Raw genomic sequence first — 27,277 nt, 5'->3', positions numbered from 1 at the left:
GACCAGCCTCATTTCTGAAGGCCGCATCACTGTTTTCTATTCTTGGCAATGATCCCCTGTCTCTGCCAGGTCATGGCCGTTTCTCCTAAGAACTGGGGCTGCAGGGCCAGGAGCTGCCACCCCGTGGTACTTAACGAGGGAGCCGCAGTACAGTGGGAAGGCGCTTGCCTTGCACACGGCTGCCGGGGTGCATCCCCCAGCACCCCGTGTGGTGTCCTGAGCACCACCAGGAATGATTCCTGAGTGCAGAGCCAGGAGTAACCCTGAGCACTGCCTGATGATACAAGCCCCTCCCAAGGGTACTTAATGGAGCCCTGGGTTTTTCTTCGTCGGCATGCCATTTTATCTTTCTTTGCAATGCCTTGAGGATGGGGAATATGTTGGCTGTTCTATCCCTGCTTCATGGTGGGATTCCTGGATTCGTGGCCTTTTCTCCATGCAGATTAATGCTAAGGAAGACGAAGCAAAGGGAGCCTTTCACACTCCACCAACCCAGTGGCTTCTCCAGGCTAGGGGAGCGAACATCTGTCCATAATCTCCTGTTGTCTTTTACCTCGCCTAGTAGCGTGGGTGACAGTTTGTGGTGAGGATGAAATGGATAATAACGGCCTTGGAACACCAACACAGAGAGAGCGATACAAAGGGCTTGGGGGGGCAGACCAGGTACAGTGGACAAGGCACTGCCTTGTACTGCCTGCAGCCGACCTGGATCCATTCCTTATGGTCCCTGGAGCACTACCAGGAGTAATTCCTGAGTGCAGACCCAGGCATGACGCCGAGCACCGCCAGGTGTGGTCCAAAAAACAAAACAAAACCCAATCACACAAAAAACTGCCCACTCTGGGGGCTGAGCACAGAGTACTTGCCTTCTTGCCTTTGCTAGGCTCTGGGACATTTTCCTGGAAGAGAAAAAAAAGTCAGCTCTTATTATCACAACTACATAATTTCATAAATAAAGTAAACATTCCTGGTGAAAACAGACTGTCTAGACATAAACCTTGTCCTCAGAAGAGCACTGAATCATTGGCAAGGGCTGTGTTTCTTAACTTTACAACCTGGATCTCAGTTTCCTGTCCTGTAAAATGGGCATGGCAACTCCATCTTATCTAAATAAGTAAGAAGCTATGATGAGGAGTTGAGGGAAAAGCTCCTTTCTACATAAAATATAAAGCCTTATACAAATAAAACTATTTTAAAAATTGCGGCCCCAAAACTTCCCCCCAAAGAATCTATGGCCCCTGGCTCTCAAAACTGTGCTCTTCATTCCTTCAAGCTGCATTTTGAATGTGTGGAAATTTCAGAGGTTAGCTTTTTCTAGTAAAACGACAGGAGAAATATATCTATAAAATATATTAAATTTGTATAACTTTTTTTGTCTGGGGGCCATACCAGGTGTTGTTCAGGGCTTACTCCTGACTCTGTACTCTGGGACCACTCCTGGAAGCCCTGTCAGGGGACCATGTGGGATGCTGGACATCGAACCCAGGTCAGCCTCATGCAAGGTAGTCACCTTACCCTCTGTACTATCACTTTGGCCCAACTTAGTCTTTTTTTTTTTTTTACAAACTTACAAACTTTCATGATTACATTTCAGTCATACAATTATCCAGTGCCCATCCCTCCACCAGTGCCCATTCTCCACCACCAATGTTCCCAGTATCCCTCCCACCACCCCCACCCCATTCCTCCCAACCTCTGTGGCAGGCACATTCCCCCTTACACTCTCTCTCTTCCTCTCCCTCTCCCTCTCCCTCTTCCTCTCCCTCTCCCTCTCCCTCTCTCTCTCTCCCTCTCCCTCTCTCTCTCTTTATCTCTTTATCTCTCTCTCTCTCCTTTTGGGTCCAACCTAGTATTTTTTGACATTGAAAGATTCCTGTAGGGTGACGAAAATCAACCTGATTACAAGGCTGCCACCCAGGAAAATCACAACCTCCATGCATTTTATGGCATCGTAAGATTTCTACACGACCGTATGGTTCAGAGCTCAGGGCAGATCCGAATCCAGAGGCAGGTGATAATGTGCCTGGAACAAGGAGGGGCTTTGCTTCACATTGTTCTACCTTCGTCTTCTCAGCAGAAACCACGCAGATGTCTAATTTGGGGGCGTTGTTTTCACTTAGGTTGAGCCAAACATGCAAAGAGCCACGTGGCACACTTTGTTTCGGCAGCTGGTAGGTATGTCTTGAAGACATGCCCTTTGGCTGTTACTGCCATGTCAGCATTGCCGTCACCTGCTGGCCTGGCAGTGTCCTGCGATAAACTTGGAAATCTGCTGCACGTCCTTCTATCCTCTGCTTACGAGTGTGCCTGGCACGTAGTAGGTGATAAGTGAGTAGCTGGCTGAATTCTAGCTTAATCGATGCTGAAAGAAACTACTTAAAGACAGGGGCACTGGCTCAGATGGACTGAGGACATGGCCTTTCACGACATGAGTCTTTTCTAAAAGATTGTTCCAGAAGAAAAAGAGGCTCCTCCCCCAGTGCCTCCTGGCCCACGATGCTGCTGGGCTCACACTTGCTACAGAGGGCATTCCGCAGGCCCTAGAGAATCAAAGCTCTCGAGAGTCCTAGGGGGCCACTTAGCACACTCCCTTAGCTTACAGACAAGGAAACTGAGACCAGATACAGGATCAGAATCGATGATCTCTGGGCCAGATAGCACAGGAGGTGAGGGCTTGCCTCGCAGGTGACCGATCCTGGGGTGACCCCTGACACCGCAGAGTTCCCTGAGCACTGGGCCAGAAATAGCCCTTGAGCCTCCCCAGCTACAGCTCCAAAACTTCCCCCAAAAGAATCGATGGCCCCCAACTCTCAAAACTGTGCTTTTCATTCCTTCGAGCTGCATTTTTGTATCTGTAAGAATTTCAAGGGTTAGGTGAAACGATAGGAAAAATAGAAGCCAACATATCATTGAGAGAAGTCGAGTCTTATAAAACCACCTTTCTAAATCACAATCTAACAAGAATGCTTCAAGCCAAATAAAGAGAGCTCGAAATACTCCTTTTCACTGGAGAATATAATTTTTGCTTCCACCACAATTTAAATTGATTTCGTTCTGAGCACCAGTACTCCAAGTGTGGAGCAGATTCTATTTTCACCATGATACTTGTTTTGACAGTGATGCATTTCAGTTGACATAGTTGAAATCCTTATGTAATAAATCTCTGCCTGAAAATTAATCATGTTTATAATATTCAGAGAATTAATAACACCCATTGCTCAAATCATTAACTTAAAAAAGGAGCTTCCAAAATCTGTTCTCGGCAGTGAGGGACCACAAATAAATGAATGTTTGATAAAATAATCCAAGTAGCAGTTTAACAAGCGTAAACTTGAACGTGGCTGCAATAACACAGAACTATTGTTTAAGGGTTGGCAAAGGCTGATGAGGTTCTTATTTCAGTTACGAAGCCGACATCCACATGCATAATGAACTGCTCTCTGAATTATTAATGTTTGCTTATTTAGCCTCATCTGTCTAGAAGATAATGTATCCTAACTCTAATGAGTGATTGGTTTTGTGCATAATTACAGTAGCAGCAGCAGCCGAGAAACGCGCGCCTTCAAAGAAGGAGTTCTAAAAATAAAGTCATCACAACACTGTTGTTGCATTCTATCAAAATCAAACCCGAAGCATTTGAGAATTCATAATAAATTACAGGAGACAGAATCATTATTAACATCATAATTTAACACAAAAGGTTTTACTTAATCATTCATTACCGATCATCTGCTGTTAAAATGCTTATAAATGACTGGGGCTGTTTTAAGATATTTGTAAAGATGGTCCCTTTTGGCCACTCATGACTCATGGTGCTAAGGGTCTCCCCAAAGAGAGGAGGAGCCAAAAAAATAGAGAGAGAAGAGAAAAGAGTAATGATCTGTGTCCCTTCTAATAGAAAGTTAATTAAAAGTGGAAAAGTTGGCAGGTGGCTCCTTTACTTTCTAGAACATTCTTGCCTGAGACTCCCCAGACTTGTTTCTGACTTAGGTGTTTGGCGCAGAAGACCCTGATCAGAGCCTGTGCATCTGGCAGGATCGAGGTTGTGCTGGCCGGGACTCACGGCTTTTCTCGGGGCCCAGAAAGCACCCACTCTCCCCTGCAAGGCCCACTGTTTCAGAGCAGGGAGGGTGCAGGGGGAAAGCAATCGGACTAGACAGTGGAGGCCACCAGGGAGCACCCACAGCACCCAGGATGGCTTGGGTGCACAGGGGGCTGTCAGCTGGCTGATCGTAAACCTACAGAAGCACCGGCTGTGTGCATGTGTTCTGGAAGCTTCCATTTATTTGTGAACTGTGTGCATCTGCATACACACACGTGTGCCTCTTTCCAATGCACCCATGGCATGGGTGGAAGTGACATGTACACACGCACACATAGGTGCACACACAAATCACATATATACTCACATGCACACACTCCCACATGCATATACTCACACATATACTCACACACATGCACACAAACACACATGTGCATGCACACGTGTGCACACATACTTTTACACATGCACATATACTTACACGCACATGCTAACAATGTACACACATGCACAGTCACACATGTGCGCACATGTGTACACACACGCACAAATCACACATGTGCACACAGTCACATACTGATACACACACATACTCACACACATACAAAACTCATGCACACCCATTGCAGACATGTGCAGTCACACACTCAAACACATAGACACATGCACACAAACACATCTGTGCCTACACTCATGTGTGCACATGGTCATGTGCACACACACGTACAACACACTTACACTCACACATGCACATACTCAAATACAAGTGCACACACAGACACACACTCACCACCCTATAGCGGCAGCAGGCAGAGAACCGCCAAGGACAGCAGAAGGGGCTCTCGGGATCTCCCAAGCTCGGACCCCGCGGAGCTTCTGCTTAGTGACTGCAGACATCTCTGAACCACCTGAGAGCCCCTTGGCTCTTGCTACAGGCAGTTGGGGTCTCACTTTTAGGAGCTGCCTTCACAGAGTCACGCGTGGAGGCCTGGAACCGGCCCCTTCCTTCCTCATGGCCAGCATCACCCCCGTCCCCATCCCTCCTTGTGTCCTTGTGACCTGGCTCCCGAGACGGTCACCCTCGAGCAGCCCCAGGGGTCTGGCCATGGGAAGCGGTGGGAGCCGAGGGACCCCCAGGAGCAGGAGATTGTCCTGAAACCTTGCCTGCACTCATTGCGGGGCTGGGGGCGTGTGGGAGGTGGGGTCTTCCTGGGAAGGGGCTAGGGTCGTACTAGTGGGAGGTGATGCCCTGAAGCCAAGGCGGGACCCCCGTAGTGGCTTTGTGCCGGGGCTGGGGGGCACAGGGGCGCTGCGTAGCCTCTGGCCCTGCTCCCAGGAGAACGGGCTGGCAGAGAGCTGGTGAGTGCCGCAACAGGAGGAGAAAAAGCCGAGACTGGAGCTCGAGCAAACCTAGCCGTGGTCGGCACGAGCTGGCCATGGAAGTGGGGGCTGTCTGTGGACTGGCCCCACGTGGCAGGACGCGGCCCCGCTTACCTGCTGCTGTGTGTGGCTGCCCGTGTCCTCTCTGTCCTTCTTAAAGGGGGGCACGAGGAAGACGCTGCGCGCACAGTCCAGCTTGCCGTTGGTCAGGTACAAGGCGAGCTGCGTCAGGGCCAGCTGGTCACTGTAGCACATGTTCAGGCCCGTGACCCACACCTGATCGAAACAGGAGCCCGAGAGGTGAGGGTGCTGTCAGCCGCCAGGAGAGGCCACGCCGGCCACCCCTGACCAACACTCTCGGCCCGGCTGTCTCCTGCTTCGTTCGGCTACAGGATGGAGCCTCCCGCCTGGTTCCAAGCAGAGGACTCGGGACCTTGGGATGCTCTCACCCAAGGTGCTCATGGCCGGGGTAAGCCGGTGCCGGGGCCTGTTCTGAAAGGCGCGTGTGGGTTCTGATTTCAGGCCCTGGGGCTTCTCCTCTTTCTCCCCTTGGCTCCACCCTGCAGAGACTGTCCTCTGTGCTTGGTGGTACTCGAGTCCGCAGGGCATGGGCAGGCCGTGCTCCGGGGCCTCCCATGGGCCAGGCACTGGGCAGTCCCCCCGAGCTGTTCCTTTAAGTTTCTACCTGCTTCAGAGGACACACCCAGCGGGGCTCAGGGTTGACTCCTGGCAGTGCTCGGGGGACCGTGTGAGGTGCCAGGAATATCAAACTCGTGTTGGCTGTGTGCAAAGCACTGGCTTTACCCGCAGGACTCTCTCTCTCTGGCCTCTCGCTTGCCATGTTAAGGGTGCTTGGTGCAATTGTTCACTGAGAAAATGAGGCTCAACGGAAGACTGGGAAGGTGTGGAGTGAAAAAGGGAAGAGAACTCTTAGATGACTTGTGAAAGAAAGAAATGTCTGATGCATTTCATTGTCATTGTCTCTCATTGACGCCAAAAGCCAGTCACAAAACTGTCTGAAGGTTAGTATTTCATCCGTACCTTGTAAGGTCATTGTAACTAATAAAGAAGTCAAAACACTTGGAAAAAGAAAAAAGAAAAAGGGAAGAGAGGGGAGAGAGTGAGCAGACGGGGGAGGGGCAGTGTGCCCTCATGTCGGAGAATGCGTGTGTTTGCCTTCCTGGGCATCTCAGGAGACACCGTAAGAAGACCAGGATGTCCTGTGAGCCCTCGCTCTACCTCTCTCTTACTGTGCCAGAAAAATCCCATCTTTGCCGCCACTGTCCCGGTTCACTGGGAGCAGCAGTGACAGGCAGCTGCACACCAGCGAGTGACAGAGTGGATCACGGTGTGACACAGAAGAGCACAGTGCAGTCCATAGGTGTGGGCAGGCCATCCGTCACCAGGGGCACCGGGTAGCTGAGCAGTGTTCACAGATGCCCGTGCACGGAACTCACCGGGGCTGCTAAGCACGGCGCCAGGTACTTGGCAGTCAGAGGTGGCCCCTGGGAGCCCTTTCCCCTTGCTCCGCGGCCAACCATGCCGACTGCCCCGGGAGGCCCCCTCACCTCCACACGGGAGCCAGAGGCAGCCCCAGAGTCTTCAGCCAGTGCTCAAGGCACGGCAAAGGCAAACACGGGCACAGGTGGTACCGTTGAGATGGAGAAGAGAGAGACACATAGTCGGTCAGCACACGGGGCGGGATGTGATCAGTGAGCAGCTGGACGGGATGGAACAGCACGAGCAGAAATAACGGGTACGCTGAGTTTGTCTGGGGACGAGGGGGCTACTGCACGGAAAAGGCAACGAGAGTCCTGTCAGACGGACACCACGGCGTCCTGGGGCCAGAGCCAGAGCACAGCGAGGGGGGCACTTCCCTCGCACACAGCTGACCCGGATTCAATTCCTAGCATCCCATTTGGTCCCTGGAGGCCACCAGGAGTGGTCCCCGAGCATAGAGCCTGAATTAAGCCCCGAGCACAGCTGGTTTGACCCCCCCAAAAAAAATTTTTTTAAAAGGCCACTGTATCCCATGGTCAACTCCTTGAAATAATTCTGGTACCCCCTAAACATCTTAGATTTTGATTCAGAACCTTAAAATAATAGCACTGGACCAGAGTCAAAAGAACAGAGTTTCAGTAAGGTGACCAAGGGCACCAGGAAGGGACGGTGCTGGGTTCTGAGTCGGGAGGGGACGGTGCTGGGTTCTGAGTCGGGAGGGGATAGTGCTGGGGTCTGAGTCGGGAGGGGACGGTGCTGGGTTCTGAGTCCGGAGAGACGGTGCCGGGGTCTGAATTGAGGGTCGCCTGGCTCCAAGGCCACCCCTGCCCACTGACTGTGGAGTAGCTCGAAGTGACCCTGAGCCCGCCCGTCCTTCTGCTGGCCCAGCTCCTCAGTCCGAGTGAAAGCTCCAGTGGCAAAGGGTCCAGCTCTCTGCTCCTGCTGACTCTGGTCCATGCCATGGAAGCGTCTTGTGGCGACGACATGACGTATTGCATTTCTGGAGTATGCGGTAATTAGTAGTAATGCCTTTTCACTGTAGGAAGTTGGAAACGAACACATTTTCGTGAAGATTTGATTAAACATTTTTTCCCCCTCTACGAAGGCCTACGTGTGCCCCCCACACCAAGTGGATATGTTAAAATACATAATGCGTCTGCCCCAGAGTGGACCCCTTGCAACCGAGCTGAGCAGTGAGTGACTTGAGTAAGCATTGAATGTAAATGGCATCATTATAAGAATATTAAGAGGTCAGGCTGTCGAGGCGCCTTGGTAAACTGAAGCTAATTTCAGGAGTCATATTTGCACAGTAATGCCCTTTTATAATAGCAGATAAATCACATTTGCAACAATTGTTGAAAACTAACTGCCAAGTATCTGTTGCAATTGTAAATATCCTATTTGTCAACTTAAATATTTCCTGCTGCATGGCAGGAAATGCAGAGCAGATGGGGACAGCCACTTTTTCCTAATCAGAGAAAGCCAACTTGCTCTTCGTCCATGTCAGGCATTTTTTAAAAACCCTTTACTTTGATGATTTGGTGTCCTTGACCAGTGAAAAAATGTGTGTAACAAACATGACTAATATTTATAGTAATAATATTATGTTTGAGTGATAAAGACGCTAATGGGAAGATAGTGTAGGTCCAGAACCTCACATTTAGCATAAACTTCACTGGGTTGTTTATTTTATTAGTTTCTTTTGTTTTGTTTTGTTTTGTTTGGGCGCCACACCCAGTGATGCTAAGGGTTTCACTCCTGGCTCTCTGTGCTCAAGGATCACTCCTGGTGGGTTGAGGTGCCGGGGATTGAACCTGGGTTGGCTATGGGCCAGGCAAGTGCCCTGCCCTCTGTACTATTGCTCCAGCCCCATGACTGGGTTATTCAAACTCTCAAGTTTCGTATCCTTTAATGTAAAAAAGATGCCGGTGAGAAGAACTATCATGAGGAATTTTGAAAACCAAACAAAATAAATACACAAAGAATTGTCTTGCTCTGTTTTGTTTTAGATCCACACCTGGTGGTGCTCAAGGGTCACTCCTGTTAGTGTGTGGTGCTGATGGGGGACCCTTTAGGATGCTGGGGATTGAACCCAGATCAGCCACATGCCAGGCTGGCACTCTTCTGGCTGTCCTCTCTCTCCAGCTCTGAGAAGTTGTCACAAGTTGAATACGACTGTCACTTCGGACCGCCCAGGTCACTTGACAAGTCCTTGAGTCGGGTTTTAGATTGCTTGAAAAAATAAGAACATTCTTCAGTTGCTTGTGTGGCTGTACGATGGCTCTGTTTAATGACTCTTTTCCCCCCGTTTTCAAATGTGGCGCCCAACCTCTTAGTCATTTGGTCCTGTCGGTGGTCGGGGTTGGTGTTATGCTCTCTCCCCTGCTCAGGGAGGGCGACTGACATCACAAAGCGGGCCTCCTGGTCTGACTAATCGCGCAGTGCACACATCATCATAACTCTGCGGTTTTTTCTAGCGCCAAAGTGTTTTTGCTCCCACCGTCTGCCCGGACTCCCTCGCTTCACAGAGAAAACCGTAGAACGGATTTCTCGAAGCCCTTTTTCCTCAACAGCTTGCCTGGATCGCTCAGATAATTGTTCCCTTCTCCATCTGGTTTTTCCACGGAAGACGGTGCCCGAGGCAGGCTGGTTTTGTGTACTGGGGTTCCTCGCTCCCCCTCTCGGCGGCGGCGGGCCCTTGAGGGGAGACTGTCTTCCCCACCGCGTCCTGATTCTGGGCCTGGGGTGGGCGGGTGTCTCTGGCGACCCACTGCCAAGGCCGCCGCCGTTCCCAGATGGGGTCTGCCGAGGCTTCCCTGAAGCTTGCTGGGGTTCAGATGTGCCCGGTACTCACCAAGCTTCTCCGCCAGCACGTGCTCCCACACACACCTCATTTAATCCTACCCTTGATTTGGACTCAAATGTTCCCTTTAGAGCCTAATCTTCCTCCGGACCGGAGAAGCCCATCGCAATTTAGCTCAGCGATGAGGTGGCCTATATACCGGCACCCGGAGAGGGGCTTTTAAGTCATGTTCAGGAAGTGGCCGGGGGGACTTGGAATGACTGCTGGGACAGGTGAGCAGCTCGGTTATGAGGGGTATGAGGGGAAGAGGGCAGCGTCCTTGCAGGCGAGCAATGGAAGCTGTGGGGCTGAGGTAGAGCCTTGCACGTGGGAAGCCCCGGTTCAACCCCACCCACACGCCCTTCTCTCGCTCATAGAACCACTTCAGAAGTGGACGTATGCCTGTGAGAAAAGCCAGCTGGTGTTGCTTAGGTGTGGAGTGAGAACCTCAGGTGTTTTTTATTCCTCAGAGAAGGCCGCTTCTTCGGAGATCTTGGGCTGAGAGTTAAGAATCACTTTTGTCACAAGGCCAGTGGGGAGGACATTTGCCTTGCACGCAGCCGACTGGGTTGGATCCCTGGCTAGCCCATATGGTTCCCTGAGCACTGATAGGAGGAACTCTTGAGTGCAGAGCCAGGAGTGACCCCTGGGGGTGGCCTCCTGCCCTGCCCCAGAAGAATCATTTTGTCCGAAGTGACTGGAATGCTACAGATGTTTCCCTTGAGGCCTTAGAAACACAAGCAACATGAAAATATTCATCTTTGACATTTCTAATGTCGTACAGTTGTGGCTTTTCCAGCCCTTGGACTTTGATGAAGATTAGCACAGACCCACTTGATGAGATGGTCTGATGGTCTGAGGAACTTTTGATGTTGTCATGAGGGTGTACAAAACATCCTCTGTCAGGGTTGAAGCTGCACAGTATCATAAAAATACTTCAGCTTTGCTAAACTAAAGATTGTATCAGACTGCCACAGGACATTAACTATCACTTGTTAATACGGGCAGAAGGATGGCAAATACAAATATATATATGTATATATATATATATATATATCACTGTCATCCCGTTGCTCATTGATTTGCTCGAGCGGGCACCAGTAAAGTGTCCGTTGTAAGACTTGTTACTGTTTTTGGCATATCGAATATACCATGGGTAGCTTGCCAGGCTCTGCTGTACCGAGATTCTCTCGGTAGTTTGCCGGACTCTCCGAGAGGGGCAGAGGAATCAAACCCGGGTCGGCTGTGTGCAAGGTAAATGCCCTACCCGCTGTGCTATTGCTCCAGCCCTATATAAAAGTCCTGATTATGCATTAAATCTGCATCACTGTCATACTTGTCACATAAATACTTGGCACATAAATACTTGGCACATAAATACATGGCTCACCGAGACAGGCCGTTAATGTACAGCACACCCAGCTTCTGAAGACTGAGGAGGTAAAAATGAATTACACCGATCATATGTTGAAATGAACATATCTTGGCCAGGGTGAATGGAATATAGCATACAATTAGAATTATATTCAACTGGGGTTTGTTTTGGGGGGAGGTGTCGCACTTCAAGTCAAGATAAGGCTATTAGGAATTTTGCAGGGGCATGCGTGGGCTTCTACTGGTGGATTTTATTCCATTTCTACTGACCCATCGGTGACAAAGTTCCTTGCGACTTCCGCCACAGGGCAGGGCAGCAGGCTGGGTGGGTGGGTCCCTGCAGGCCTCAGCTCACAGGACCTGGGTCAGAGACCCCAGACAGAGCAGTCGGTGAAGTGAGGCAAAAGGCAAAACCAACAAGCTCCCCACTTTCAAAGCAGCACGTGAAGAACAAAAGACTGGGGCCCAGAGGGGCAAACTGGCCCAGAATTGTATTGTCCCCAGGTTCTGAGTGCCGGTTTCTTTGTCTGTCTGCTTGTGTGTACGTGTGTGCATGTGTGCGTGCGTGTGTGTGTGTGTGTGTGTGTGTGTGTGTGTGTGTGTATGTGATGGGACAGGCCCACCCAGCCATGCTTGGAGGCTGCCACGCTCAGGGGTAGCTCCTGGTATGCTCCGGGGACCAGGCGGTGCCGGGGTCAGCTCCTGTTGAGGCTGGGCTATGGGGCAGGGCAGTGAGTGTGGGGCTTCTGTGTCTGGAAGGCTGCCTGGAGCCTTCCAGAAGGCTGCCTGGAACCCCCACTGCTTGCGTCTTTTTCCCTGTGACAGGGGTGGGTGGGTGGTGGCAGTGTATCCAGATGTGAGCAGCTGTGCCCAGACCCTACTTTCCGTCACTCTCTCAGCCCCTGGACAAAACAGACCCAGACACACCAAAAACAACGCAGGGGAAAGCAAGTGTTCACCACGGGCATCTGGCTAGAGATGGTGGATCAATAACATTCATTGAGAACCCCCAGAATTTCCAAGTTTCCACAGAGCCAAGTCGGGGCGGGGGGCGGGGTGGTTCTATGCTTTCTCTTCCTTCTTCGTGAGACTAACCCATGGCTCCAGACACCAAACGTGACGCGCAGGAGGGCCCAGCATTACCACATCAGAGTCTCGGGCAAAAATTCAGTGAGCTCCAAGCTTTTCTGAGCCATCGTCTCCTCAACTTACTCGTAACCCATGAGGCCTTTCCCTCCTCTGGCTCTACTCACGTCAGTGAGGTCCTGGGAACTGTGGAATGTTCTCGCCTCTGGAGAAGGATGCCTGATGTGGCACTAAGCATCGCCCACCGGAGAGGTGGCACTTGCAAGCCAGCCCTCCCTCCTCAGGTGCCCTGTCCACTATGGTGCCACTTCCCTGTCCAGTTGGGGGTCACAACCCCCAGTCTGTCAGGCAGCCATCACTGGGCCCTTCGGTTCTTTCTAGAATCAAGCCCTCCGTCAGACCCACAAGTTCCCCCTTCGAGGGCCAAGCCCCAGAGGCCAGGCCAGGCCCAGCCCCTCTGGCTGTGGGTGAGACGGACAGAAACTGGCCAAGCTTCCCGCCGTCCTTACTGGCTGGACGGAACGCGGAGTCCGACAAGTAATTCCTGCTTGTGCTGTGAAGGCTGGGGCTTTCCTTTGAGGGTGGGGTGGGGGTGGATACTGGGCCACACCAGAGTCTCGGGGCCTACTCCCAGCTCTGTGCTCGGGGATCACTCCTGGAAATGCTCCTGGGGCCGCACGGGATGCCAGGGATAGAACCCCTGTTGCCACCTGCAAGGCGAGTGCCCTCCCCGCTGCCCCGTGTCTCCCGCCCTTCCCAGTCTGATGTGCGCTCCCAGGGCGGCCAGGATTCTCTGAGAGCACGTGGGAGGCTGCCCGCGCGGGGCCAGCCAACACGGAGCTGCCTGGACACTCGCTACAGCCCTGTCCCTACTAGCCCGCACAGCCGGTGCTGCCAGGGTGAGAGCCCGTTTACCTGGCTCTCCATCCGCTGCTTTCTCAGAGGCCGCCTCTTTCAGTCTGGGTTGGGTTTGGGGGTCTGGGAACCAGACAGGGCTGGGGGTGGAGCGGCCGGCGCAGCGGTCAGCCTGCTGGCCTCTTCCCGGCGCGACCACGACTGCTGCAAGCGCCCAGCAGCCAAGTCAGAGCAGACGGAGGCAGCCACCAAACCCCGTCTCTTCTCTCCCCCTTTCTGCGCTCTCCGTGGTGGGCAAACGACACACCCGACCTCACTCTGACCGAGTTAGCTGATGACGGTAGTCGGTGGGCACGGTGTATATTGCACTAAAAAAAATCAAGACCCACGAAGGCGGTAGCCTCTTGGCATGCCGCCACCTAGCGGCGGCCACTGGGATGGCGGAGCATTTTGGTGCCCAGGAGTATGTCCCAGGGCCAGAGGCTGGGGCAGCCCCCGCGCTGGGACTATGAATACCCATCTCAGAGACCTTCCTCTCCGGCTCCGTTCATCCTGCTTCTCAGCCAGGATATGTCCAAGAGGACAGTTTAAACAGGGCTGTCCCCGAGCAAATAAAGCATCCCGGGGCGGAGTGATAGCGCAGTGGGCAAGGTGCTTACTTGGAGGTCATGCGTGGACTCAGATTCCATGCCTGGCATCCCTGAGCACTTCCAGGAGTTATCCCTGAGTATAGAGCTAGGAGCAGGCCCTGAAACTGCCTGGCGTGGCCCCCAAACAAAAACAAATGAACGAAAGCGTCTTCTCTGAACCGCCTCCCTGGACACCAGACTCAGCCTTTGGGGGCCCCCGGGGCTAAGGCCTCATGGGGGTGAAATCTGAACTCCCAGGCTGAGCAATCTCGAAGACTGGGCAGGAGGCCCCGGGTAAGTATCTAGCACCATCTTATTCCTGGAGCAGTCACTGTGGCTTATGGTCCCCACGCCCAAACTCAAACGGACCTGGGTTCAGTCACTCGGAGACAGAACCTGATCGTCTGTCTTGCCTGGGGCAGCCACAGACCTCAAACGCCTTCAGAATGCTAGAATCCTCCTCTCCAAAAAATTCTTCTGGCTCACAAATATGAAAAGTGCAATTGAATGTTTTAAAAATCTCCCCAAAGGGGCTGGAGCGATAGTACAGCGGGGAGGGCATTTGCCTTGCAAGCAGCCTACCCGGGTTCTATTCCCAGCATTCCATATGGTCCCGAGCATCACCAGAGTAATTCCTGAATGCAGAGCCAGAAGTAACCCCTGTGCATCACCAGTGTGACTCAAAAAAAGAAAAAAAGTTTTAAAAATAAAAATATCCACAAAAACGGGCACTCCAGTCCAGCTCAGACAGAGCGGGGCTGACTCATGGCCTCTGAGCTTGAATTCACCTGATTGGAGATGATGCCATGGCCAAGTCCCTAAAATTAAAAATACTGGGGCCAGGGCCTGGAGCACTAGCACATCGGGTAGGGCGTTTGCCTTACACGCGGCCGACCCGGGTTCGATTCCCAGCATCCCATATGGTCCCCCAGCACCGCCAGGAGTAATTCCTGAATGCAGAGCCAGGAGTAGCCCCTGTATATTGCCGGTGTGACCCAAAAACCAAAAAAAAAAAATACTGGGGCCAGAGAGATAGTGTGATGGGTAGAGCACTTGCCTTGCACACGGCCAATCTGGATTTGATCCCTGGCACCCCTTATAGTCCCTGAGCCCTGCCAGGAGTGATCCCTGAGCATAGGGACAGGAGTCAGCTCTAGGCACCGCTGAGTATGGCTCAAAGCCCCCCTAAATAGCAACAACAACAACAATAATAATAAAATAAAAATACCAGGGCTGAGAGAGATTTTAACATTTCCTGTCCTGGCTGACAAAATGCCTCCTCTCCATCTTTGGGATGAGGTCTCGGAGGGGGACAGGTTCAAAACCTGTGTCCTGGCTCCTGGTCCTTCTCTCGGTACACACCCAGTGAACAGCATTCATCAGCTGATTGCTCGGTGACGCTGGGAAGTCAGAGACCTCCCTGTGACATTGGAAAGCTTTTCAGGACATGCATGAACAACACACTGTGGGCTCAGAGTTGCCAGATAGTGAGATTTAGGCACACAGCATCAGCAATTGTATTTCTATGTTTCACAGTCCTTAAAACCCCCACAATGCCCTCTCTTCATACCTTTCCCCCCTCCGCTACCTTTTCCAAAGTTTCTCCCACCACCTTTTTATATATATTTATGTGACTGTTATTCTTAAGATTGATGGTCTCGCTGTTATCACTTGTTCTTAAGATACAAAGTTACATACTCATCTCGTTTTATAGCAGTTTCTTAATTTTATGTTATGGAATATTTTGGAAGGCCATTTTCTTATTCTGACATTAAGTACTAAACCATAATGAGCATGACAGCCCAATCTTTATACCCTATTACAGGTTTCTTGGGCTAGTAATTGTATATGCGTCTTCGGTGGCAATTCAATATAATAAGCCACGCTGGAGAGTTTGCCCTTCCTCCCATTTTCGCGCTATAAACGTCAGGGCTGGTGACTAATGGGCTTATTTGAGACATGTTCTTCCAAAGTTAGCGCAAACGACGTTCAAGCAACTGTCATGGAGATTTTCCGGGCAGAGTGATCTTGTTCTGAAGTGCCTGGCCGGTCACAAGGCTTTTTGGAGACATGGTGGCCATGGAGACTTTAAGAACCCAGAAATCTGCCAAGTGCCGTAGCTCCAAGGCAGTTAGGAGTAAGAGCCAGCTCTCGCTAACTCTGAAGTCTGGGTTTTCTGGGCTTTTTCTTCTGAGAGGGGGAGGTATGGGCCACACCTTGTGGTTTTCGGGGGACCGTGCAGTGCTGGGTTGGCTGCATGCAAGGCAAGTTCCTTCCCCTGCACTCTCTCCCCTTGAGGTCAGGGTTTTCCCTCCTGCCCTCAGACAGGCAGAGGCGGGCAGGGTGGCGATGCTGGTCTGGGGGACAGAGTGCTGGGATCCTAACAGTCACCCCCAGAAGCGCCACCACTACCCAGTGAGAGCTGGGGCGAGCCACTCAACACCCCTGTGCCATTGCTTGTGTGTCAGCACTTTGAGAGCCCAGGTGGAGAGGGCTGAGTGAGGACAAGGGGAGCAGCAGGACACCCAGCTTCCTCCCCGGAATCCATACGCGTCCCGTGGAACTTTCCAGAAATGTCTGGGGAAAATTCCAGCTGAGAAGCTGCTGGCGTCCCCCGGTCCTGCTGCCCTCGGGGGCATCTGTGCTTGGCGTGCCACCCAGAAGCTCTCATCCTCTGTCCCCAGGTTCGATGCATTTCCAGCAATGAGAGGAAGAGCATTAAAGGGGGAATTTCCTTTGTCCTTCCTCCCTCCTCATTTTCCTCCTCCGCCTCTTCTCCAGAGTTCACTGCACTGATATACAGCTACGCGCTGCAGAACCTTCTGGATAATTTTCAAGTCGCGGCAGGTAAGGGCAAATTCTTAGCTCTGGGATCTCCTTGCATCTGCGGAGCCTCTTCTACGCTCTTCAAAGCAGTTTTTAGAAAACGACGGTGAAATCACTTTCTTCATGAGCAGCTGAATAAAAAAGTCATAAGGATACTCTCCCTCCCCTTTGCCACCCTGTAACTCCCTAATATGAAATAAAGTTTTGGGGCCAGAGAGACGGGATGGCCGGTAAGGCACACTTGGTTTTGCATGCGGTCAATGCAATAAAGTCTTATGTTATCCTTGGACTCAATCTTCCTTATATTGAATCTCTAATTTAAAAAAATATCCCTCAATCCCTCCTCCCTTCCTCCTGTTAGTCGCACGCATACTTGGGTGTGACACTTGCTTCATTTTTTTTTCTTTTGGAACTTTTGAGCCCCACCGGTGGTGCTTGAGGGCTACTCCTGGTTCTGCGCTCAGGGATCACTCCTACAGTGCTCAGAGGACAGTGGGGGGTTAGGACCGAGCCCAGGCATCCTGCATGCACAGCTCGCGTTGTCTCGCCCTTAGAGCTGGCTGCTCGCGTTTCCCCATGCTCGGTCCGTACCCACTGGCTCTGCTGTTCACATGCATTCTCCAGTGCTCAAGTGCCCCTCTCGGGAGTTCCCGACTCTCGGCTGCAGTGCTCACAGTCGCACATCTGACTGGGAATTGCGTGCTGGCCCAGGGAAGGCAGACACAGAGCTGGCCAACCATGCCCTATCATGCCTGGCCCCGGAGATCGAACCCACAGCCTCACACGTGCAAGGGCCACTGACCACCAGGACACTGCCATCTCTGCACCCTGCGCCTTTCTGCTGTGGGAAGGCCGGCACGTACCCACCTGGGGCTCAAACCCTGCTCCTTCCTGTTTGCAGAAGACCTGAGGAAGCGCCTGGCCATCTGCCTTGTGCGGACAGACTGCCTGAGGAGAACGCCCGTGTTTTTCTTGGGCTTTTCACATTTATTTGTGGTTCATCTACTTCCTGCCTGTGTTCTCCCTACTGGATGTGGATTTTATTGGGATCATGGGTGACTCCAGGCTCAGTGCTCAGGGGTAACTCTAGGATCAGTGCTCAGGGTGGCTGCCAAAGTTCTCTTGTGTGGTGCCAGGGACGGGACGCACGCCTCTGGTATGTTGCGCCTGTGTACCAGCCTTTTCAGACACAGCCCCAGTCTCTGGCTTTGTGTTTTGCGTTGGTTTCTAATATCCCTGTCCATCAAGTTTCATGGTTTGGTATGATGCTATTTCTGTATGAAGACATTTGAAGAGAAACTCACAGTTTTAAACATGGATATAAATAAGCAGTGTAGAGCAGGCTCAGGTGTGGCATGTCAGGGACAGACCAACTTCCTCAAGTCAAAGCCGCCATTTCATTTATTTATTCAAAAGGGTTCGAAACCGTTGGCAGCAGAACAAAACTTATGCTCAAGGAAACAAAATATATGTTTAAAGGAATATACATATTGTTAAAACAGTTCTATTTATGCAAAAGATTCATGTAACTTTATCCAGGGTTTCAGGGATTTTAAAGGATTTTAAGCGCTATGTTAGACTGTACTAGTAACAGATGTTCAATGGCGTGTTTAAGTTTTTGTTTTACTGGAAAAGCAATGGATTGCTTGATATTTTCTTTTATATACAAAAAGCATGCCAAACCCACAGCAATTTAAGCATAGTTCAACTTCACTATTTCTATAAAAAAAAACATGTGATTGAAAAAAATGTTCATGGGGGAGGGACTCTTAATATTGCTGTTGTGGAACTTAAAGATTTTGTTGGTTAAATGTTTTCTTTAGAATCTCAGTCTTTTGTGTCACTTCTTGCTCTTTTTCTATGAAGACAGATGGTGTCAGTAATTGCCTATATATTTAATTAAGTTAAAAAGCCACATAGTAAGGTTTTAGCAAAACAGCAGATTTTTTTTTAAACTCTAAGCAAAGAAAGCCAGAACAGAAATGTAGGACCTAAGACTATTCCTTCACCAAATACACACTTTCATATTTATAATGTATTGGAACATGAATCAAATTAAATTACCATAAATTTAAGGAATGAAGGTGTTCATCCTGAATAAGCCATCCCAAAATTGAAATCTAGATGGAACTTCCTGCATTTTTTTTTTTTGGTCTTGTTTTATGACCACATCCAGCAGGGCTCAGGGCTCGTGCCTGACTCTGCTCTCGGGGATCACTCCTGGTGGGCTTGGGGGACCCTACGGGGTGCCGGGGATGTGGGCCACTTGCAAGACAAGTGCCCTGCCCATTGCACCAGCCCTCTTGGACGTGTATGTTACTTGCTTTGCAGGAATACCTGCTTGCTACCTAGATCAGCTCCCGCTTGGGTGAAAATCCTACACCCTGACCGTTTCTCCCTGTTTAACCCTCACCGGGCGGGCTAACGATTGTGAAATTATCCTGGGATGAAAGAAGCAGTAGCTACTTGTAGAAAGAGCTTTGGAAAATCGACTTCGCCATTCCCGTGTCTGTTTTCAATGTTCCCATCCCGTGAATCCACCTTCTGGCTTAATGGCAATATGGCACTTCCAGCTGCAGCGCTGGATCCGGGCTCGCTCATTTACTCTCCCAAAGCTTGAAAAAACCGGTGACTCCAATGCGGAGCTTATTCCATTTTGCTTAGTCATTAACATTTAATGATTACCTTATGTGCGGAGCACAAGGAGGGAATGAATCTATTAAAATGGAAAAAAATAGCGCGAGAAAAGGAAGTTGTGCTCCATGGCATGAAGCTGTTCGCCGCAGTCCCACAGATGCGCTGAGCTTTCTTACAGAACAAACGCGCCTTCTCGCCGTGCCGGGGCCCGAGGAGCAGAGACACTGCCAGGGAACAGCTGTCTGTCCAGCGACGGGGACGGACCCGGGAAAAAGGGAAGAGCAGACACTCGCCAGCTACTTCGGGCTTGGCTTGGAGCTTGCATTTGCCCACAGTGGCTGTGCTCCCTTGAACAGGACACTCTGGCATCTCACCTTCCTCTTTTGTCAATCATTAGGACTAGTCGCTCCCTCTTCTCAGAGGGGAGGATTGGGAAAACTACACGTACACTATATAATTAAATGGCACAAGTCAACTTATTTTGTGTGTGTTGGGGGGGAGAGGGTGGGCCACACCGGGCAGTGCTCAGGGCTTACTCCTGGCTCTGTGCTCAGGGAATCACTCCTGGCAGGGCTCAAATGACCTTATGGAATGCCAGGAATCAAGCCCAGTTCTGTCGCATGCAAGACAAGTGCCCTACCCTTGTACCAGCCCCCGGGCACTGAGAGTTTAGAGGATGAAGTGGCAGTTGAAGGCAGATTTATTAAGGGCTGATGCCATGAGGAGTTGGATCTTGAAACAGGTTGTGCAAGAAATAAAAGTGGACACACACAGAAAAGGGAGGGATGAGTTGGAGGAATGGGGTCTGCTTGGCCAGCAGGGCAGTCTGAGCTAGGAAACTGGGGCCACCGAGCAAGCAGGCTGGCTTGTCCTGAGAGAGCTTGGGCCAGGATCAGTACAAAAAGCAATGAGTGATACTAGGTGGGAGGGTGGTCCGGGGCTTGGATTTAGGCTGTTGAGGGAAGTAGGGAAGACCCAGAGCAAACTCGTGTGTATCTTTTCGCCCCAATACCAACACCGGATTTTGCTACGGGTAAAAGTGAGTTGAATAATATGAGACTGACACCCAAGGATAATAGACACAAGGGCCAGGAAGATTGCCCTTAGTTGGAAGCCTGCCTCATGAGCTGGGGGAGAAGGCAGCTGGAATATAGAAGGGATCACTAAGTCCGTGATGGTTGGAAGGATCGTTCAGGATGGGAGATGTGTGCTGAAAGTAGATAAAGGAACAAACGTGATGGCCTCTCAGTATCTATACTGCAAACCATAATGCCCAAAAGTAGAGAGAGAGTATGGGGGAAATTGTCTGCCATAGAGGCAGGGGAGGGTTGGGATGGGGAGGCGGGGGATACTGGGGACATTGGTGGTGGAAAATGTGCACTGGTGGAGGGATGGGTGATCGATCATTGTATGACTGAAACTCAAGCATGAAAGCTTTGCAACTATCTCACGGTGATTCAATAAAAAAAAAAGTGAGTTGAAGTGAGTATTAAGGATGACATTGTAAGGGAAATTTATCTCATAGAACGTCTTAGTCACAGGGGAGAGTTAGTTGGGATTAAGTAATCATTCAGTGATTGCTTAATAAATAATCATTAAATGATTACTTAATAAACTATTACTTAATAATAAATTAGCTAAGCAATTACTTAAATTAATAATCACTTATTACTAACTGTTAGCCCTTGCCTGTGGACAGTCTTTGGTCTGTCGCAGCACAGCAGAGAGCAGAAGTGACAAAGCTGGGACCAGGGCGCCAGTATGCGGGGAGGGCGCCTGGGTTGCACCTGCCCCACCTGGGTTCCGTCCCTGGCACCACATACCATCCCCCAGCCCTGCCAGGAATGATCCCTGAGCACAGAGCCAGGAGTCAGCCCTGAGCATGGCCTGGTGTGGGCCCTAGAACACAAAACCAAACAGAAGTGTGGCACCTCCTAGAAAGTGAGGCTCCCAGGGGGGGCACCCAGCACTGCCCTAGATGGTTGCTGCTGAGGAAAGGTCAAAAGGTCTCTGATTCAGAGGGTCTGGGTTCCATTCCAAAGGGAGCAAGGGCCCTTCGGACGGGTGGGGGCATGGGGAGACGGCGTGGGGGTCACTCATATAGGCGGATGAACTGGGTCTGTTCTCCGACCAAGGTTCTCCTGAAGAGACATTTATTTTTAGCCTTCCTGTGGGGGACGGTGAGCCCAACACTGGAGGACGGTCACGTATGGAACTATGACACACGGCACAGTCGGGCTGTCAGCGTTAACAGACACAACGGTAATTTTCACCCTAACGTGTATTGATCATTTCCCTCTGCCTGTTGCAGAAGCCATCATCGTGGCCATCAGCACGGCTGTTACTTGCGTATTGCAGGTCCCTTTCATTGGCACCTTTTCTTCTCTTCTTTTAATTTTAATGCGCCCAAGTCCTCCGGGATCTATTTTCCCTTCGCCAGGTATTAACTTGTGATTAACAACGTGCCTATGATAGCATTTGAAAACTCCGAATAACAGGCATTTCTGTTTATACCAAAGGTCTATTAAAATTTAATTTAGATATACACCGTTAACCTTCTTATATATAAATAAAAATCCCTTCCCTAAAGAGAAAAAAGGCAATCTCTTTGAGCTCCCTTGGTAAATTCTTTGTATCTCTTGAAGACCGAGTTTTAGGAGCACTGGCAAATGAGAGTACGGGAGGGGGCAGATGAAGGAGAAATATCCATCCATTCATTTAATAAATATTTATCGTGACTCTATTCTATGTGAGGCACAGGGCTAGATGCTGCGAACACAGCAATGAACAAGAAGGAATTATGACATTTCTGTACATCTCGGTGTTTCCATGCTCTGACATATATTTGTTTTCGATCCTTCTGTCTCACTTCAGGATGGTGATAATGCTCACTGACTTTTAAAAATAATGCTAATTCAATTCAGGCTCCACTCACAGTTTGAGAGCCTGCTGAGGCCCGAGCACCAATTTTACATGTGATTATGCCGTTTGATTTAGTAAGAACAGCACCTTCTCTCTGCTCAGCCTCTCAGAACATCCTGTGGGAAGGAGGGCAGCAAAGTCACCGTTTGTCAGTGGGAAAATGAGGCACTGGGAGGTCCGGCGAGTCCTCTCAAGTATCACAACAGCTGGAGGGGAAAACTGGAGCCCGGGTCCATTAGCCGTCGTGATGAAGCTGTTCTCCGCTGGTATATTTATATTAAGAAACTCCTCAAAACCGTTTTCAGACTGTGTGGGATACTCTGAGGTTGGTGAAGATCTCCGTTTCTCCTCACAGCTGCACCTTCTCCTGAGTCCCATCTCCTTGAGTCTAGGGATGCTCATCAACGCTTACCTGCATTTTTTTTCCCACCTAAACTCTTAATTACTGGTCATCCTTCCCTTCCCTAGTTTTCCTTTTAAGTCATGCCTACCACTGTTTGTAACTGTCACTGTCACTGTCATCCCGTTGCTCATCGATTTGTTCGGACGGGCACCAGTAACGTCTCTCATTGTGAGACTTATTGTTACTGTTTTTGGCATATCCAATACACCACGGGTAGCTTGCCAGGCTCTGCCATGCGGGCATGATGTTCTCGGTAGTTTGCTGGGCTCTCTGAGAGGGGTGGAGAAATTGAACCCGGGTCGGCGGCATGCAAGGCAAACGCCCTACCGCTGTGCTATCACTCCAGCCCCTGTTTGTAACAGACACAGGTATTTCCAAGGTTCTCAGCTACCTCATAACTGATGTTTTGAATTATGGGAATTTCATCAGTAAGTGCCTTTGTCTTGGCGCCTTTTGTGAAGAGACCATGAGCTGGAGAATGGCTTACAATCCAAGTAGGTTTGAGTGGGCAAGTCAGACGTGCTATTGCAGGAGTGCGATCACTGTGTTTACTCCTGTCTGTTCTGAGCTTTCCTGCCACATCCCTACCCCTCCGTCCTCACACATCTCCCCCATGCCCTCCCTCGGTCCCCCACCTCCAGAACCACATCCTTACTTTACTCTCCTTTAATTCTTTCTGATTATCTTCCTGCTGAAATCCCACCTACTCTGGAAGAATCTTTCTCGACTGCTCCACACAGAAGGGCTCTCTCTCTACTCTGAATTCCTGTAGCAAATCACTTGGCAGTTAAACCATTTCTAATGATCTTTGTGATGTTTCTTTTATTGTTCTACAGAGTTGCCACTTCGGCTTTCTCTTGCAATTTATTTTCAAAGTCTGTCTCTCCAACTACCTTGTGAATTCCTGACAGGCAACTGCCGCCACCTCTTTTGCATCTTTGCAGCCTCCAACACAGAGCATCATGGTTTGCCCATAATAGATGCTCAGTGAACACTTGCTCCTCCCCATAGACTTTCTCAGAAATGAGTTACGTTCAGTATCTTTGAATTATCTCTAAATTACAAAAATCCAGTGGTCAATGGTTTATCATATGATTATGATGACATCACCAAAGGGTTTAAAAAAAATTAAGGATGACAAGATAGTACAGAGGGTAAGGTTTCTTGTCTTGTTCATAGCCAACCCTGGTTTGATCCATCTTCCCCTTGAGCAAGTGCCAGGAGTGATCCCTGTGCCCAGAACCAGGTATACACCCTGAACAGAGACAGGTATGCCCTCAAAATAAATAAATAAATAACAGTGAGACCCAATGCATTTTCTAGAGAATTAAAAAAAATAACTCACAAAGGCAGTATTTATTCCTAAGAACCAGTAAGAATATAAAATGATGTGTGGCAATGGAATACTATGCAGCTGTTATGAAAGATGAAGTCATGAAATTTGCAGATAAGTGGATGAACATGAAAAGTATCATGTTGAGTGAAATGAGTCAGAAAGAAAGAGACAGACATAGAAAGATTGCACTCACATGTGGAATATAAAGTAGCTGAGAGATACAAGCTTGCAATGATGCTATTTCTGGCAGATATTTCTTTGGACTTAGTTACTTAAATACTAAAATACAGAAATCCAAAACTGCGCGGCCGCTATTGCAGTCGCTCGACCTCATATCTCTTCATTCTCAGCAATGGAAAACAAATTATCAAATGCTTCCTTTTCAGGAGGTCCGACTTTGGGGGGAGAAACTCCAAACAATAATAGTGACTTTTTTGTTGAAATACTGAATGTAATCAAAGTAAAGTGAAATTTATCAGCTACACAGGTGGGGTGGGGAACTGGGGAGGTGGGGGCAGGGGGGAGGTATACTGTGATTCTTGGGGGTGGAATATGTGCACTGGTGAAGGGATGGGTGTTCGGGCATTGTATAACTGAGACTTAAACCTGAAAGCTTTGTAACTTTCCACATGGTGATTCAATTAAAACAAACAAACAAACAAAAATCATGTGTGAGTGTCGAATAAAGTTGGATGATGGCTGGGAAGTAGATTTTCTTAGGACCAGGAACATTTCTTATTTCTCTGTTCCTTCAGCATCTGGCATAGGGTCCGAGCTTGGAGATTGGGAGATACTTGTTCAGTGAGCATGTTTGACTTTCATCAATGAAAAGCCTTTGGTTGGGGCATCGTGTCTTTTCTGGAACCGGCTGCCTGCTTTCCACGGGGACTCTCAGGGTGTGGCAGGGGGCTTCTGTGATCTCTGCTCCCCATTCTTCGGGGCAGGCCCCCTCCCCTGAGCCGTTCACGGGGAGCCCCACTGACCCCGGGTTTCCAGGAAGGGTCGGAAAGCCTGGCATGCTCCTGTCCCCGGAGTACTGGTACATTGGAAATAAGTTCACTGGCCCAGTGGTTCTGCTCTCCGCTCCTCCCGGTTCCCAAGGCACTCTGCGTTCTCTCTGTCTGCCTGTTGGTTCCAGTATTTAAACTGATTTCTGAGACCTGACTCTCACTTCCTCACGTCCAGATAGAACTTCCGGCAACCCAGTCCGGGTGCCCGGGGCTTCCTGACACTCACCCTTAGTGGCAGCAGGGCAAGCACCTCTAGGGGACCCTGTGGCTACTGCAGAGGTGGGTGCCTTGTGGTCTCCTAAAGCCCCCCCGCCACACCTGGCCTGTGCAGGCGCAGTTCCTGCCTGTGACCCGAGTCCAATGCCCAACACCCGCTGACCGCTTTGCTTCAGAGCCTCAGAGCCCGGCCTGCTCCTGGATCTGCCATCAGAAGGGCACTGCAGCCGAGGGGCCAGTGGCAGCTGCTCTGCCTGTGACAGCCCCCTTGAATTGATGGTGACAGCGGGTCCCTCCTCCTTCCCTCAGCAGAAGCAGCTGGAGCACATGGAGAGGCCTGTCCCCTCAGGCCTCCGGAGCAGCACCTCCTGCTTCACGTCTTCCCAGTCTCCCCCCCCAGTGCCCACAGGGTCCTGGGGTCACCACCACGCACTGGCTCCTGATTCCCACAAAGCCTGCACCCTGGGCCTGCACCCTACAACATTCGGTGTCACTGACATCAGGACCAGGAAGGAAGGGTGCTGGCTTACTCCACGGGAAGATGGACGGAGCACCAGACATGCTGGGGACACGGAGGGTTTCATCCCGACTGATGCACAAAGACAAAATCCAAAGAAGAGACTCTGATGCAACTGAACTCAGTAAGCAGGTCGCCAGGTGATGCTCAACGAGAATCAAAAGAACAAGAGAGGAACAAAATGGGAACAATACCAAAGACAGAAAACATAGGAGAAAGCTCCAAACAGAAATTACAGGGCTGAAGAATACAAGTAGCCAGACCAAAAATCATTATAGAGGGGCTTAACCGAGAACTTGACAGAGCCAAGGGCAAATCAGTGAATTGGAGAAGAGGGTAGTGAAAAATGCTCAAAAATAAAACCAAAATAGTAGCTAGAAACAAAAAAAAATTAATGAAGGTAACACAGCAAACTTATGGGATAACATCAAGCTGGAAAACATTCGCATATTAGGGGCTCCAGACAAGAAGAGAGAAAGGAGAAGACATCTCAAGAACTCAATCTTGAGTTCCAGACAGAATAAACCCAAGTAGATGCACATCAGAACACATGGTAGCTTGGTGGGGAAAATGAAAGATAAAGAAATAATGAGGCCGGAGTGACAGGACAGGGGGAGGGCCTTGCACGTGGCCGATCCAATTCGATCCCTGGCACCACCTATGAGCCCCTGAGCCCGCCAGGAGCGATGCCTGAGTGCAGAGACTAGAGTAAACCCTGAGTACAGCTGGGTGTGGTCCCCCCCAAAGAAACAAAAAAGATAAAGAGATATTCTTAGAAGCACCTAGCAAATCTCGTACGAGGGACTCTGGGAGGATTTCCCAGCAGCCGCTTCACAGACTAGAGAGAGTGGCGAGGTGCGCTGAGGACAGAGGGCCGGAGCCTCCCAGCCACACTCGGCAAGGATTTCACTGAGCATTAAGGAGTGGTAAGGAACATGAAAATCAGGAATTAACCTAGAAAGGAAGCTAGAAAAATCTCAAATATATGGAGAGTAAGTAACATGCAGTTGAATAACTACTGGGTCAATGAGGATATCAAAGGAGAGACTAATAAAATACCCAGAGACAAGTGAAAATGGAGATTCGAGTTATCAAAACCCACAGGAAGGGCTTGGAATGTGGCTCAGTGGAAGAACAAATGCTTTGCATGTGAATCTCTGGTTCTATCTCCAGAATAGAAAGAAAGGAGGGGGGAGGAGGGAGGGAGGGAGGGAGGGAGGGAGGAAGGAAGGAAGGAAGGAAGGAAGGAAGGAAGGAAGGAAGGAAGGAAGGAAGGAAGGAAGGAAGGAAGGAAGGAAGGGAGGGAGGAAGGAAGGTAAGTAGGGAGGGAGGGAGGGAGGGAGGAAGGAAGGAAGGAAGGAAGGAAGGGAGGAAGGAAGGTAAGTAGGGAGGGAGGGAGGGAGGAAGGAAGGAAGAAAGGAAGGAAGGAAGGAAGGAAGGAAGGAAGGAAGGAAGGAAGGAAGGAAGGAAGGAAGGGAGGGAGGAAGGAAGGAAGGAAGGAAGGGAGGAAGGAGGGAGGGAAGGAGGGAAGGATGGAAGGAAAGAAGGATGGAAGGAAGGAAGGAAGGAAGGAAGGAAGGAAGGAAGGAAGGAAGGAAAGAAGGAAGGAGGGAGGAAGCGAGATAAGGAGGGAGGAAGATAGGGAGGAGGAAGGAAGGAAGGAAGGAAGGAAGGGAGGGAGGGAGGGAGGAGGGGAGGGAGG

The 27,277-nt window shown here is 50.2% G+C and overlaps 1 protein-coding gene across 1 annotated transcript in view; it reads right to left on the bottom strand.

The window, feature by feature from the left end:
• Positions 1-27,277, bottom strand: part of IQCH (IQ motif containing H) — a 135,964-nt gene that overhangs the window by 13,404 nt on the left and 95,283 nt on the right. The window contains exons 10-11 of the mRNA XM_055124396.1: positions 5,557-5,698; positions 5,416-5,441 (exon numbers count right to left, since the gene is read on the bottom strand). Of these exons, the coding sequence (XP_054980371.1) occupies positions 5,416-5,441; positions 5,557-5,698 (168 nt within the window). The remainder of the gene's footprint in view (positions 1-5,415; positions 5,442-5,556; positions 5,699-27,277) is intronic.

This window comes from Sorex araneus, chromosome 2 (assembly GCF_027595985.1).
Source record: "Sorex araneus isolate mSorAra2 chromosome 2, mSorAra2.pri, whole genome shotgun sequence".
NCBI lineage: Eukaryota > Metazoa > Chordata > Mammalia > Eulipotyphla > Soricidae > Sorex > Sorex araneus.
Note: the sequence above shows the minus strand (reverse complement) of the source record. Positions and strands in the feature narration are given on the sequence as shown.